Consider the following 16,988-nt stretch of genomic DNA (forward strand, 5'->3'; position numbering starts at 1 on the left):
GCTGATTTACACTTGGGTACTTAACACAATTGCCTTGCTGAAAATTCTCATTTTCAGTCAGGATTTTCCAGCCTCAGCACCCCGGAATCCACTTTGGCGTATGTGGTGAACCATCAGAAATTCACTGACATTGATGGGACTGGAAGATCTCACTGGCCTGTGGAGTCAGAACATTCTGGACAGTATTCTCCCATCCTGCCTGCCAGTGGGATTCTAGCTTGTGGGGGCTAGACCACGTAAAGATCCATTGAAGTCAGGCAGGAGTCTCTGGTTTTCAAGTGAGCGTGACTGAAGAATCCTGCCCTATGTCTTACATCTTTAAGTGGTCATGTTTTGGAGATGCCGGCGTTGGACTGCGGTAAACACAGTAAGAAGTCTGACAACACCAGGTTGAGTTTACTATCAGATAAATTGGTTGGACTTAAACCTGGTGTTGTCAGACTTCTTACTGTGTTTACATCTTTAAATCATGTTAGGCCTCAACCTCCATCATCTCCACCACGTCTGTTCCTTCCTACAGCATTGCAAACGATGGGTGGAGGAAGGCGTGGTCATGAGGGTTGGAGAAACTCAGAGAATTTGGTGAATTCTTAGCTGGAGAACATTCCAAAGAGAGGGGATGAGGCCAGGAAAGGATTTAAACATGAGGATGAGAATTTTAAATAGGAAATTAAGGAGACTGACAGCCCATTAGGCCAGCGAGCACAAGGTGATGAATGAGTGTGATAGGTTGTGAGATAGGACGGCAGCAGGTGGAGTAAGATTTCTGTGGACTCCTGGGAGTTTTGCATCCACAAAATGGCGACGTGGGCACAAAATCCTGTTCAAGACTAAAGCCAAAAACTTTGCTGGTGAGAGCTTGGGACACGATTATCCTCACCCCTGCCACTGACGTAATGATATTCCCACCCAGGAAAGTCGGGAACATCATTTTAATACATTCCCATGTTGTTAGGGAGATTCCTTGCTCTATTGCCCAACTACACTGGGATCTCCCCCCCTTGACAATGTGACAAAACAAAGGAGATTGTCATTGACTTCAGGAAGCATAAAGAGGAACATGTCCCTGTCTACGTCAACGGGGAGAAAGGAGAAAGGTCGAGAGCTTCATGTTTTTAGGTGTCCAGATCACCAACAACCTGTCCTGGTCCCCCTATGCCGACACTATAGTTAAGAAAGCCCACCAACACCTCTACTTTCCCAAAAGACTAAGGAAATTTGGCATGTCAACTATGACTCTCACCAACTTTAACATAGAAAGCATTCTTTCTGGCTGTATCATAGCTTGGTATGGCTCCTGATGTGCCCAAGACTGCAAGGAAATACAAAGGGTTGTGAATGAAGCTCAATCTACAATGCAAACCAGCCATTTATTGACCTTGTCTACAATTCCCACTGCCTCAGAAAAGCAGCTGGCATAATTAAGGACCCTATGCACCCCAGACATTCTCACTTCCATCTTCCTCCATTGGAAAAAAGATACAAAAGTCTGAGGTCACATGCCAGCTGATTCAAGAACAGCTTCTTCCCTGCTGCTGTCCGATTGTTGAATGGACTTACCTTGCAATAATTTTTCTCGGCACCCTAGCTATGACTGTAACACTGCATTCTGCACTCTGTCCTTGTCTTCTCTATGAACGGTATGTCTTGTCTGTAAGTGTGCAAGAAACAATGCCCGTTAATACACGTGACAATAAATCAAATCAAACTGTCACATCAGCAAGGTTTACCGTAGGATTTTAAAAAATAGGAACTAGGTGAAAGAAAATTGCTGGGCACACAGGTAAGTACAGTCCCAGGGGATAGCTAGACGTGGCTGGTCAGTTTTGGGGGCAATGCCAAGAGGCAGTGCCAAAGGGAGGATCCTCTGAGGAATGCCATGGGAGGGGTCCTCATCTATATAAGGTGTGAGGGAAGTCGTGTCCATGGGGGAGGGGCTCCCCGTGTACTTAAAGTGGGGGGGGGGGGGGGTGGGAATGTCCTCCATGTATGTATGGCGTGTTCTTCATTTCTTTCACTGGAAATTGGGCACCCTGACCTCTGGAAAGCTGTGTTGCTAGTGTAGGCTTGATGGGCTGAAGGACCTCTTCTGCATTGTATGATTGAATGACTTTCAGGTGTTGTGCCGTCAGGGTGATGGTGTGTGACACACCTCCAAGAGATTTTCCTCTAAGTGCTGGACAATACGGCAGGAAAAGTGGGCTGTATAGCTGGTGTGCCGCCCATCACTTATCGCCTAGTCCAGCGATTAAAAAGAAATGGAAAATTCCACCCCTAGAGACCAGAGGATACGCAAGAATATTTCTAGAGGTGTGACAGAAGTAAACTTTGAATGTGTAGAAAGTGAACCTTGTGCAAATTGCCTATGTGCCTCCTACTCTTTTTTCTCTAATGAATTTTTAACTACATGCTTGAACACCAAGGCTATTTGATTCAGCCAGCGGACAGTAACTAAGTTTCGCCACTCACAACAGCAAAAAGACTCATATCTCCAACATGATACTACACCCCTCACCTTAGTCTAGATCTGGCACCAGCAACAAGGTTCACACTGCAGGTATAAGCAAATGATAAAAGAAATAGGAGCAGACTAGTCATCCCCTCAAGCCTTCTCTGCCATACAACACATCATGGCCGATCTTCAACCTCATAGAATCAAATAATAGAATCCGAACATTGCAGAAACAGACCATTCAGCCCATCGAGCTTGCACAGCAACAATTCCACCCAGGCCTCATCCCTGTGACCCCATGCATTTACCCTGCTAATTTACCCTGACACTAAGAGGCAATTTTGCATGGCAAATCAACCCAACCTTCACATCTTTAAACGTCAACTCCATATTATATGGTTCCCTTACAGCCCACAAAATCTGTTTTAAATATATTCAATAATTGTACATCCATCCTCTGGGATAGGGTGCCCCAAAAATTACAACATCCACATAAAGAAAATTCTCCTCAGTTCAGTCCCAAACAGATGACCCCCCTTATCCAGTGGCTAGGCCCTCTAAATTTGTCCACCCAGGGGTAAAAGCCTTCTAGCATCTACCCTGTCAAGTAAAAGAGGAAGAAGAAATGTTTAATTGTCCGGTAAACTTTTACACCAAAACAATTTGTTACGTGGGAGCCATGGAATTTTTATAACATGATAAAAAGATTGAGAACCGCTGCTTTTAGGGGGCATATGAAATGGGTCACTTATTTCTCTTGTGGATAATCACCTCAACTTAAATACAATGAAATACCCTGGTTTCCTCACCATAAATAAATTGATTGCAGCACCGGACCATCCCTGATAAATTTGCATTTTAGGTGAAATTTAATTCAAGCATTGAGAGTTGGGTGTTTCCCCCTCCAATCCCGGCCAGCCTCTTTTGGAGGAAGGCCAATCAGATACTGAAGTGGCCACTGGCAGGCCTTCCCCAGGATCAAAGATTCCCACGGCAGAAAGTCCTGTTCCTGAGAGCTGCCAGCTAATCAGATGCTAACAGCCCCTCAATGTGACCAACGCACTGCAGGAGCTATGGTAACTTCTGACCATGCGCCCACTAGAGGCTCAAGGTCCCCAGTAGATTCAGGGCTCATGTGAGTGAGAGCGTGATGGGGAATGTGGGGTGGAGGTTGCTGTGGAGGGGTGGGGCTTCAATTGGCATCGGGTGGGGTTTTCTGTCCACTAATTTTCCCATCCTGGACAGAATTGGGCAGAGGTGGGAAGGTAGCTGTTGTAATATGCCTTTAAGGGATAGCAGCATGCCATGACTAGGAGGGAACTGTGTCATGTGATCCAGTCTCAGTTTCACTTTGGCCTGTGAGCAGACACAGCGCACGCAGCACAGCTCAGACATCTTCAAAAACTCTATCCACGTATGTATGTTCTTATGTGCCTATTTTAAATAAATGAATCCACAAAATGAGTGAATTGTGCTTTTATATCAAACACAACAGTGGTGATTTCTCCCACCCAGCACTCTCCTGTCTGATTAAATGATCCCCTTGCCTCCAAGTTCGACTTTAACATTTATTTTACGACTGGAATTCTCTGCCTGGCCACACCCTGCCAGCACTGTATGTGAAAATTTGGTGCTCAGCCAAATCTCTGTTCACTGCAGCGAGACTGGAGAATCCCACTGGCGTGAATGGCCAGAGAATTCTGAATAATGTCTGTAAGTTTTTGACCTATGTCAGGATAATCCAAATTCAGTTCAATTTTCTGCTATTCAGGACGGAGCACCATGCATATATAAACGTATGACACAGTGGGCGAGATTTTCCAGCCATGCTCGCATCAAAATGGGAAAATCCTGCTTGAGGTCAATGGATATTTGCGTGGTCTGCCCTCTGCCTGTTACAATTCCCATGGCAGGTGGGACAGGAAAATTCCCCCCATGATGTTGACAGCTTTGGTGTGCTGTCTAACTGTGACTTCACAATAGTCTGTGTACATCAGCTGAATCAAATCCTTCTACTTCAAAGCTAGCTTTAATTTGGCTTTTTAATTGGAGATTTTAAACAGCGGCCTCATAAATCCAAGTTACTATACCTAACATGCAGAACTGTTTTTGTTGTGCTGTTCAGTTTTAGTTTACTTATTAGTGTCACAAGTAGGCTTACATTAACACTGCAATGAAGTTATTGTGAAAATCCCCTAGTTGCCACACTCCGGCGCCTGTTTGGGTACACGGAGGGAAAGTTTAGCATGGCCGATGCACCTAACTAGCATGTCTTTCAGACTATGGAAGGAAACCAGGGCACCCGGAGGAAACTCACACAGGCACAGGGAGAATGTGAAGAGTCTGCACGGACAGTGAACTGAGCTGGGACTGAGAATCGAACCCAGGTCCCTGGCACTGAGAGGCAGCAGTGCTAACCACTGTGCCACCATGCTGTCCATGCACCAAAGTGAAGTATTTTCTTTCCAGTTACAGAATAAATAAGATGATATTTGAGGAGCATGATATAAGAAAATCCACATTTCAATAATACTGAAGCTCCGAGTGAAACAATTTATTTGTTATTGCTGGCTGCTTATTAAATTCTGAACTGAGTGCCGCATAGTGAATAGACATTGCTTTATATTTACAATTCTCACAGAACAATCTCCCAGTCAGACTTCCTTATGGAAAAACAGCTGAGTGAGGACCTTTCCCCAAAGTAAGGAATAATCAACTTTTTTTTTAAGTTCAAGAGTGGTACTTACGTTACACCTACTAATGCAGAATAGATTGCAAATTCTCACCTCACCATTACCCCACCCACTCATTGGGTGGGATTTTCCATTCACATCCTGCCCCAAGCTCGAAAATTCCCGTCCGTGGTCAACAGATCTTTCAATGGTCCTCCAAATTTTCCGTCCCGCCCGCTGCTATTCCTGTTGTGGGCAGGACCGGAAAATTTATCATTGAAATGCATTTCTCAGCTAAGGGAACTCTCGACCTAGTCTCCCTCTCATTATCAAGTTAGTGATTGAATCTATGGTTACGCAATATACTGGTTGGAGCAGTTTGCCTTCTTGCCTCTCAGCTGGGAGGAGTGCAGAATGTGGGAAAACAGTCCTGTGAGATAGCTTATCATGTTGCAAAGGCAATACAAAACATAAATTGTTAATTATTTTAACAAGCATTTGTACATTACTAAATGAAATATGTTCAGCATACAACAGTTTCCCTCATTACGTAGTCAATAAATTAAGAAGCTGATATGTGAAAAGAAACTGGAGGCTCCAAATAACACACACTTTAAACAGGAAGCTTCCCTTCATTATCTGATTCCCAGCAATGTGTTTGGCAAACAATTGAAAACGTATGTGCCAACCAGCACTCTTAAATGAATCGCAAAATCATGGATTTCCAATTATGATTCAACAGATCCAATAACCAAACCAAGCCACATTGCCACTTTTGAACTGAAAGGAGAGAAATGACCAACTAAAGAAATGTAAAGAAAACTTTGTAAAGAGTACGGGGGGGGACCATTTACATAGAACATAGAGCACAGCAATAGGTCATTCTGTCCAATGTCCCATGCCAACATTAATACTGCACTATCTATCAAGCTCGAACAAGATCAGTACCTTGGCTAACAAAGGTACTTAGGACATATTTCCTGAGCCGATTAAACTATAAAATAAGATCTCTGAGATTGATATCAGGGAAGCGTTTGTGTACTAAATATAAGTTGTTTGGAGCCTGCTGTTCTCCATTACACGTAAAGACTGATTCAGTTTCTAATGTATGATGCTTGCTGATAGACACCATTTCACTGTACAATAAAAAGTTCAATATATTTTGCTCATACAAATCACTCATTATTACGAAACACTTAAAGAATTCTGCAAAAGATGCATTTGTTTTACAACAGAATAAATTAATCTTACTGCTAATTATACAGCAGTAACATTCAGGGAGATGGGGCTGCTCAGTCTCTCAAACAGAGGAAATGGAAGTTTATTTCGAAGGCTAGGCGTGCAGGTTCTAAGTGTCACTGGAATGTTGCTTTCACCTTGCGAAGTGCATCTTGAATCTTGCGTGAATGCCATTCAGTTGACGACTGGTAAAAATTAGTCTTATTTTCCGCAGCAAGAACGTGGATGTCCGCTTTGCTAAAATTATTTATCCGTTGTCTCAGATGAGCTTGCAGTTCTGGGTCAGGAGTGAACAGGTAGGGCTTTTCCTGGAATGCACGAACTTGACTAATCACCTTTGCTATTTTCCTTAATGCAAAAACAAAAAAATTAAGAAATATGCAAGTATTGCATATTTTCTTTGACCAGTTGTTTTAAAAAAAGGCAGAACGGTACCAGAAACTGAAATAGTAATGCTCAAACCTCACAGTAAAGAAACAATTGAATGGGGAAAGTTTCTGTTAAGAGAAATGAACAGCATCATTAAGATTATAGAATTACTTAGTTGATGCTTTAGCCATAGAATCAGCTTCACCGGATTCACAATGTATGTATTAAAAGTCTTGATTTTAGAATCATAGAATCCTTACAATGCAGAAGGAGGCCATTTGGCTAAACGAGCCTCCACCTACAACTATCCGACCAGGTTCTATCTCTGTAACCCCACGCATTTACCTCGTTAATCCACCAAACCTTCACATCTTTAGACACTAAGGGGCAACTGAACATGGCCAATCCACCTAATCTGCACATCTTTGGACTGTGGGAGGAAACCAGAGCACCCGGAGGAAACCCACGCAAACACAGGCAGAATGTGCAGACTCCACACAGTCCTCAAGGCCAGAATTGAACCCGGGCTCCTGGCACCGTGAAGCAGCAATGCTAATGTGCCATTGTGCAGCTTCTATCATATCATGACTTAGCACTTTTGTAAGCTTGTCTCATACTCACCTTAGTTTTGGCCATTTGTAAGTGCCGTTAGCCATTGTAAAAGCACCTATTTCCAGTTGTTGGACATGCATGGCCAGAATACGCACACAAGGCATTGTTGGCTGTTTCCTGAAACTATCTCCTTCCATCAGACAAAGGCTGTCACTCTTCAGGAATACCTAACAAAAATATAATTCACTAATCAGAAAATACATGTCGTACAAGTGTTCAAATTCAAATCACGTTTACTTTATGTGAAGTAACTTCTTAGCGCAGATTGCTTGAAATCCAATTGCTTCTAGAAGGAGATGCATGTGATGCTGATTTTAAATAACACCAGCAATTTTGAGGGCACTTTTTCCCAAAAATGTTCTTAGTTCATGACAATTTCTAGAATTACATTCCACACCAGTTCAAATAGGACATCACCAAAAGTACAATCCAGTTCACATTCTTCCCATACAGCACATGGAACTCATAGGTTCTCATTACAATTGCAATTACATGTGATATTTATCAGGCAATTTGGAGTCGCCTCTTTACGCCTTCTGTGTAACTAATGCCCCTGACAAATGGTCGTTTTTTTTTTAACGTGGCCGTACAAACCTACTTTTAAATAACTGTGTCTGTTTTGAAGCTGTTTATGGTTGCCGCTGTGCACTAATTTGTTTACATATGGCACTGATTTCCATTCTTGAGCCCCAAGCTCCTTCCAATCACACAGACAAAAACTCATGATAAAAAAAACACATGACAGCAACTGGGAATGAATTGGGAATGACTGAAATTGTTACTTGCTGCAAAATCGGCCTATGAACAAGGCCAATAGGGAAAAACAGCAAAGGCGTTTTATGAGATTCTATTTATTTATGAAACAGTGCAGCTAGGACATTGCAAGCTCACATTGAAAATACAAATACTTCAGATTCCATTTATGTGCATTTGCCTGTCAGATTGCTGATTTTAATGCAAAAATGTTTCTTTACATTTATATGTCACATTCTGCATCTTTTCACTTGCTAGATTTGGTGACTGCTGTATTGTAATATATAAGGAAGAGTCTTAACTGTGGACAAGATACTGGAAAGGTAAAGAATCTACAGAAAAACTTTTTTAAAATTGGTTATTTAATAAGGTTACAGCAGACCTGGAAAATACCAAATAAGATTCCCTGCTATCTTCCAGTGCAGAAAGTCATTTCACTTTGAAGAGGATATGTCATTAAGTGTTAAGTTGGTTGATTCTGTGTTCCACCAAAATACATTTTATGATCAAGTAACTGTTATATAAGTATAATCAAATATAGTCGACTATATTCCATCATAAGGTCAGAAGCAGGATGTTTACTGATGATTGCAGCAAGACTTGGATATCTTTCAAGCTTGGGCTGATAATTGGCAAGTAACACAACCCACAAGTGCCAGGCAACAACCACCTCCAGCAAGAGTGAATCTAACCATCTCTCCTTGACATTCAATGGCATTACTTTAAAGTTTATTTATTGGTGTCACAAGTAGGCTTTCATTAATACTGCAATGAAGTTACTGTGAAAATCCCCTAGCTGAATGTTGAATCCCCCACTATCAACAGCCTGGGACTTATCACTGACCAGAAACAGAACTGGGCTGGCCATTAAATACTGTAGCTACAAAAACAGATAAGAGACCAGGTTTCCCCAGGCTGAGACTTTTTGTCATATTCAACATATAAATGTTATCAACCATAGTAAAAGCACCTGAGGCAAGTAACTCACGTCCAAACTCCCCAAAGCCAAGAGTTTGACTCAGCTTTCCTCACTTGCCTAAATAAGTGCAGCTCTAACAACACTCAAGAAGTTCAACATCACTCAGGACAAGAAGTCCGCTTGATTGGCACTCCATCCATCATCTTCAACATTCACTCTCTCAACCACTGACAACAGTGTTTGCCATTGGAAAAACCTTAAATTTAAAAACTGATCTAAATTTGGAATGGAATTACAATATTTGGACACTTGGAATCTTTAAATAAAAAGCCATAAGTTCTTTTTTGGATTTGGAACAATGCATATTCTAATAAATCACTTGACCAGCACGATACCTAAAGGAGGAAGGGATATTTGCTTATTTTGAACTGCAATCTCTAATTATCGGAGGGAAAAAAAGGAATAAGCAAAGCATAATGACTTATAAAAATCTCATGATAAAGACAAGCTTTAAGTTTTGAACCCAAGTCTTTTTGGGTAATTAGCTGAGAAGGGAGATTATCCTAACTGGCTCTCTCCCTGCCTTGTATGAAATTCTGGTGTATGGTTATCAACCTGTAGTCAGAGAATTCGTATCTGGGTGTAATTTGCCTACATTTGGAAACGTGCAAAGCTGAGACAAAATTAATTGATCCAGCTGTGTACATACTTCCAAGCTGAAGCTCTGATGGTGAGGACCTCCAGCCATCTGCTGGGACCAGCCTTCACTCGAATGATATCCAGATTGACCATGTCAAACCCTGCAAACTTTATTTTTTTCTTACAAAGTTTTCTTCTAACCACCCACCTCTGCAAAGTGTGTGTGTGCGTGTATGGGAGGTGTGTGTTTTGGGAGGTTTTGTGTGCATGTGGGGGGTGTGCGCAAGCGTGTGTGTGTGGGGGTGGGATGCACACGCATGTGTGGGGGGCGCGTGGCACACGTGTGGGAGGGGTGCGTGCGAGTGCGTGGGGGGCATGCGCATGGGGGGGTGTGCGTGTATGGGGGTTTGTGCATGTATGTGCACATTTGGGGAGGTGAGACAGAGAGTGTGTGTGTGTGTATGTATATGTGTGTGTAGGGGATGTGCATGTGAGGGGTATGCATGTTGGGAGGGTGTACGTCAGTGTGTGTGAGGGATATGTGTGTGTGTGTGTGTGTGTGTGTGGGAGGGCGTGCGTATGGGGAGGTGTGCATACGCGCATGGTGGGGTGTGTGCGCGGTGCATGTGCGGAGGGTGTGCTCGTGCATGTTCAGGGGAGTCTTTCGGAAGAGATAGTTAGTTATATTTCCAGATTGCAATTGTGGGTTAACCAGTTCTTACAGCTTGTTAAAAAGACGTTTCACTGAATGTATGCCAGTTACTTCTCTCACTCCCAGTCTGAGCCAAGCTTGACACATCTTTGAAGCTTGAAAAATGTTGAAATTAATATCTGTCCCAAATGCAGGCAATAGCTTTTAAGTACAGAAAATCCTTGATTTGGATTTGCTGACCAAAATTTATGTTTGATCAACTGGATTAAGGTCCCTGCTCAAGTGTGAAGATGCTCTGGTAATAATGAACAATTATTCAAACGAGCTGAAGATTTCAGGGCTGTCACTTCATGGTTTCACTGCCAGATGTCTCTTCAATGATAATGACAGCACCTGAAATGTTGGGCACTTTTGACTGTTTCTGAGTACCTGCACAGCAGTCAGTTCCTCTGTGATTTCCAACGCCTTTGAGGACAGGTTTTTCCACGACTGAAATAAAAAGAAAGCAAATATCAAAATACTGCAACAGCTTTTATACACAAACACAACAGAAGACAAGCAATTCTTTTCTAAGTGAAAGTTAAAAGGTTTAGGTTTAATTTAGCAATTTCCAGGCAACTGTCAAAAATTACATTTGGTTTTCGTGGGTATAATGATGTGTAGATACAGGAAATGGTCAAGAAGTATAGGACGGCTAATAGAGTATTAATGAATTGGAGGTTTTGAACGGGTTGTAACTGAAGGCCATTTAATGGAAGCAAACTAAACAGTAGCTTGCTTTGCTCTGAGGCCTGGTTCCATTCACCCAGTCACAGAGCTGAAATGACAGTGGTCACAGGAAGTCAATATTCAGATCATCATTCTCACACGATCTTATGGTTGAAAACCAGTCAGGTCAACAAATGTTGAGTTCAAGTTGCCAGTTCTGCTCTTGGCTTTTCTTAGAAAAGTAAAACCCCCACAGTGCAGGAAGAGGCCATCTGGCCCACTGAGTCTGCACTGGCTCTCCAAAAGAGCATCCCACTCTGTTCCTCCCCTCTGTCCTATCCCTATAACCCTGTGAATTTACCATGGCTAACCCACCTAACCTGCACATCTTTGGACATGAAGAAGCAATTGTAATGGCCAATCCACCTAACCTGCACATCTTTGGACCGAATGAGGCTATATGATGGAAAAGATATGATGTGGAAAATAAAGAAAGTGCAATTAGAACCAAGAAAGAATAAAAACCATTTGAAACACTCAGCTGAAAAATAAGGAAGTCCAGATCAATAAAAAGTCCATTGGTCAGATGTATCTGCTCCTCAGGTCCGTACACAATTATTAATACTATATTATTATTCCATCAAAGACTGCCACCATTTTCTTTTCTCCTCTTGACATAAAGAGTGCTTTTGGTACATTGGCCTTTATAAATCGGAGTATCGAGCATAAAAGTTGGAGTGTTATGGTAAGGTTATATAAGGCATTGGTGAGGCCGAATTTAGAACATTGTGTACAGTTTTGGTCACCTAGTTACAGGAAGGATGTAAATATGGTTGAAAGAGTGCAGAGAAGGTTCACAAGGATGTTGCCGGGACTTGAGAAGCTGAGTTACAGAGAGAGATTGATAAGGTAGGACTTTATTCCCTGCAGCATAGAAGAATGAGGGGAGATTTGATAGAGGTGTATAAGATTTTGATGGGTATAAATAGAGTGAATGCAAGCAGGCTTTTTCCACTGAGGCTAGGGGAGAAAAAAAAACAGAGGGCATGGGTTAAGGGTGAAAGGAGAAAAGTTTAAAGGGAATATTAGTTGGCGGAGGGGGGGGCTTCTTCACACAGAGAGTGGTGGGAATATGGAATGAGCTGCCGGATGAAGTGGTAAACGCAGGGTCACTTTTAACATTTAAGAAAAACTTGGACGGGTTCATGGATGAGAGGGGTGTGGTCCGAGTGCAAGTCAGTGGAACTAGGCAAAAAATGGTTTGGCACAGACAAGAAGGGCCAAAAGGTCTGTTTCTGAGTTGTAATTTTCTATGGTTCTACAGAAAGAAACAATAGGCAGGATCGTTAATTACTTTATAATCTCAGCTCTCCTTAGTTCTCTATTAAGGGACAACTGGGCCCTGAAGCGCCTACTTCCTTTTGATGTCTATCTCACACATCCACTGTGTTCAGGAAAAGAAAAACTGTTTTCTAAAATTTCGAACTTTGCTCTGTATCTGTGTTCCACCTCGCATTCATTTTTTCCGATTGGTATTCGAAACTAAACAAAGGGAACAATACCAATTACATTTTCTTTAGGTATTCTCAGCTTGTGTCATGTGCAGTTAAGTATGCCATTTAAAATTTAACTATTTTTTTACAATTCCACTGTCTTCACCTCTCCAGAATCTGCTGATGTATCCTGTTGTATTGGTGCCACAGGGTTACTGACCTCCACTGCTTCAACCATGGGGGAATTGTGTCAAGTATGAGTTCTGATCAAAAAGCTTTTTGGTCTTTTTGGTGTTACGGCAGCACAGTGACAAGCACTGCTGCCTCACAGTGCCAGGGACCCGGGCTCAATTCCAGCCTCGGGTCACCGTCTGTGTGAAGTTTTCACATACTCAATGTCTGCGTGGGTTTCCTCTGGGCACTCCAGATCCAAAGATGTGTGGTTAGGTTGATTGGCCATGCTAAATTTCCCCTTACTGTCAAGGGGATTAGCAACATAAATATGTGGGGCCTGGGTGGTATTGTTGTCAGTGCAGGCTTGATGGGCTGAATGTCCTCCTCCTCCACTGTAGGGATTCTATGAATATTACAATCAAGCACAATTGTGACCTCACCTAACAGGCACAATTGTCAGAAGAAGCTAGTGGATAACAATCCGAAACAGGAATCTACGCTGATTTTTCTTTGTCGATCTCAGGATGCTGAGATCAGTCTAAAATATCAACCTAATCACTCTAAACTGGACAAAAAGAGTCCCCAAATTATGTGTCAGGAGAATGAAGATTACAGTTAATACACTGTTAATAGTGATGATGCTGAGTGTTTAAGGCTGGAAACATACATTGATAGAGTGCAGCACTACCACTGATCACTAATTGGACTAAAATAGGACAGTATAAAGTCAAAATACTGTGGATGCTGGAATCTGAAACAAAACCAGAAAATGCTGGAAAATCTCAGCAGATCTGACAGCATCTGTGGGGAGAGAACCGAGCCAAGGTTTCAAGCCTGGATGACCCTTCATCAGAGCTGAAAACAAAGAAAATCAAAGGTTTATACAATGAGGGTGGGGGTGCTGTGTTTGTACAAAGGATATGTAAATGGTGATATTGAAGACTGAGAAACATGTTAAAAACATCCATAAAATAGAACAGCTTTGCTTTTACACTCCAAGTGAAAGGAGTAGCTTATAACTAGTAATAGTGATTGATCCATCTCTGATTAAAAGACATCAGTAATGATCCAGCAGGGGTCAAAGTTGCTGAGGGGTGTAATGCCTAAATCCAGCAGGAAATGGGGAATGTGGAAGAAAGTTTCAATTAAAAGCTCGTACGTATGATAGACTAATTGGACTGGAATTAACCAGTTCTTTCCCAATCTCAGGAATTACTTACAGGTAACTGACGCACTATCAAGCTTTCCAAGCTATTCAGAATCTGCATGGCTGTGGCAAAATTTCTCAATTCATAACAAATCTTTGCAATTGATAGAAATTTTGATAGTAGCGAATTTTGTGCCTATAAGTGACAAAAACACATTGTTAAAGGCAAAATATTGCAGATGCTGGAATATGAAACAAAAAGAGAAAATACTGAAAAATCTCAGCAGGTCTGACAGCATCTGTGAAGGGAGATAACAGAGCCAACATTTTGAGTTTGGATGACCCTTTGAACTCAAAGATCTCAAAGATTCCATTCTGAATGAAGAACAGCAATATGCACAATTTTCTATATTTTTCTTGATAACAAATTTAACGTGTTTGATTTGTATCATTTTGTCAGTAGAAACAAAAGAATTATTTACCAGTCATGACACATGATGATAAAGATGCTTCAATACTTCTCAAGCATCCAGTGAACCAATTCAAGCAGTGACAATAAATGAACAAGGCCTCCACATCAATTCCAAGAAGATGGATTTTCAGATCAAAGTTCTCAAGGCACTTCTATAGTGAAGAAATGTGACCACATTTTTGGTGAAGCAGGTATCTTGTTTGGCATCACGTGTGAACACGTATCCCAGAAGAACAATATGTGTCAAACATTAAGGGCAGGATTTTCTGGCCCTTTCTGCCAGTGGGATCTTCCTGTTCTGTTGAAGTTGATCTCTGCCATACCGGTGAGCCATGAAAAACACTGCAGACTTTGGAGGGACCGGAGAACCTGCTGGTGGCCAATGGGGAGCTGGTGGGGATGGGAGATGTTGAAAAATTCTAGCCTAAGACTTTGGAACGAGGTTGGGAAACAGTTATATAAAGATAAGCAGGAACAAAAAGTACTTTGAAGTAGCAGGGCAGGATATATAAGTATACAAGAAAGTTTGTAGATCTATGCTGAAAAATGCTGCAGACAGAAACAAGTTTAGCAAATTATATAACAAGTGAAAATTGGAGGAGTAAAATTACATTGCACATGTTAAGATGCGATAGTGAACGTGTCAGAGTCAGTTTTGAGGGAAGTTAAACAATCAAAATTACAATTGGAGGCTGGAAGAACTTTGGTGTTCAGGTTCACTATCATAGAAACATACAGTGCAGAAGGAGGGCTCATCGAGTCTGCCCTGACAACAATCCCACACGGGACCTACCCCATAACCCCATGCATTTACCCCAGCTAGTTCCCCAATACTAATTCGCACATCTTTGGACTGTGGGAGGAAACCATCTCTGAGGCAATATGTAGAGGAAGAAACTGCGGGGCGGGGGGAACACATCAAGAATGGGACTGTATGATGGATTGATGAATTGAATCAGATTTTGCATTTGAACAAATATATAAGTTTTGACTGAATATAAATTGATTTCAAAAGTGTAAAGGGTCTGAACTGACCCATAATGATATTTTATGAGAGGATGGAGTTTTTTTATTATTCCACAACGTTAAAAAGTACAGAAAATGACCGTCCAAAAAAAAATTTACTGTCACAGTGAGGTTACAAATTATAAATTAATTCGCATCAAAACATTTGATGTTAAATAAATTTAAAATGCTCACCTTAGGTGTGTCACATGTGACAATTTCAGCAGAGACCCACTGGCTAATGTTGTCTGCATATTTAATCAGATCGAGAAGGTACTGGTGTTGTTTGCATTCCAGCACAAATAAACTGCTGCCCTCTGCCAATGTAGATTCTGGCAAAACTGATCTGCAAATAATTACATTGCAACCTGACTGTGAATCATTTTATAACAATCATGGTGACAATATTACAACCTGATCAATACATTACTTGATCTCCAGTTGGCTCATAATGTGAACAAGGTATCATCTAACTTAATAAGGACAAATTTTAAATAATATAATGCAAATCTCTTTTTATGCTGCTGACTGCACACAGGGCAGAGTCTTCACAGAAGTGCACAGAGTGTTGGCTCAGGTGAGAAAGCCAGTGCGAAGCTTGCAGTTGGCTTTTCTTGCCATGCTGACCAACACGCTGTGCATTTTAAAAGGGGATGTGGGATCCACACTCTCAACTGAAGGAACAGGGCCTAAAAACATCTTCAAAGACAGGAATTCCCTGATTGGGGTGATGTTTTATGCAAACATCATATTGAAACTCCACAGTGCAGAAGGAGGCCATTCGGCCCATCGAGTCTGCACTGACCACAATCCCACATATTTACACCTGATCTACACATCCCAGGACACTAAACGACAATGGCCAATACACCTAACTTGCACATCTTTGGACTGTGGGAGGAAAGGGGAGCACCCTGAGGAAACCCACGCAGGCATGCGGAGAATGTGCAAACTCCACACAGTCAGTGACCCAAGCTGGAAATTGAACCCAGGTCACTGGAGCTGTGATGCAGCAGTGCTAAGCACTGTGCCACCATGCTGCCATGTCGAGGCATCCTTCCACTATGCAAGCACAGGGTGACCTGACACCCTGCCCCTGGCCACCAGCCTTGGGGCTCTTTCACCTCCCCCCAAAAGGCACTGGGAACCACCCACTACACAAGGGGAAACCCCATTCCTTCTCTGACCTCAATGGGGCTCCACGGAAGGCTCACCCTGGCACTTCCAGGAATGTAGGGGGCAGTGCCTGGGTGCCAGGATGATGGTTCTTCACTATCCAGGGCTATTTTTACCATGCTCTCCCAGCCTGGTCACCATGACTGGTCTCTATTTTTCGTTGAGGGTTCACATTACAGCTTCAAGTGTGGGAAGTGTATGTTAATGCATTGAAATTTATGGAAATCAGATTCATGCCCTTTCTGGACATGAACCAGATTACATCACCAGCAGAAGGCCACAGTAGATCACAGACAGGTGACTCGCCAGCACAAATCTCATTTTTAACTGCTTGCGAGATTTAGCGACCATGATGGAATTTGTACCCACCATTGATGGGGTTGCTAAAGCAAAGTGCCATGAATTCCCAACAGCTGGTCAATGATCAAATTGCTCACGCTAAGTCACATAATATACCTAATAATGTCCTGCTGCCTCACAGCTCCAGGGACCTGGATTCAATTCCA

The 16,988-nt window shown here is 42.2% G+C and overlaps 1 protein-coding gene across 1 annotated transcript in view; it reads right to left on the minus strand.

The window, feature by feature from the left end:
• Nucleotides 1-5,021: 5,021 nt before the first annotated feature.
• The window catches only part of kndc1 (kinase non-catalytic C-lobe domain containing 1), a 177,200-nt gene continuing 165,233 nt past the window's right edge, over nt 5,022-16,988 (minus strand). Inside the window, exons 26-30 of the mRNA XM_080205589.1 lie at nt 15,502-15,652; nt 13,903-14,025; nt 10,737-10,796; nt 7,354-7,511; nt 5,022-6,711 (exon numbers count right to left, since the gene is read on the minus strand). Coding sequence (XP_080061715.1) covers nt 6,480-6,711; nt 7,354-7,511; nt 10,737-10,796; nt 13,903-14,025; nt 15,502-15,652 — 724 coding nt within the window. The 3' untranslated portion in view covers nt 5,022-6,479. The remainder of the gene's footprint in view (nt 6,712-7,353; nt 7,512-10,736; nt 10,797-13,902; nt 14,026-15,501; nt 15,653-16,988) is intronic.

Source organism: Carcharhinus amblyrhynchos, chromosome 17, assembly GCF_965287045.1.
Source record: "Carcharhinus amblyrhynchos chromosome 17, sCarAmb.v2.hapA, whole genome shotgun sequence".
Classification (NCBI taxonomy): Eukaryota; Metazoa; Chordata; class Chondrichthyes; order Carcharhiniformes; family Carcharhinidae; genus Carcharhinus; species Carcharhinus amblyrhynchos.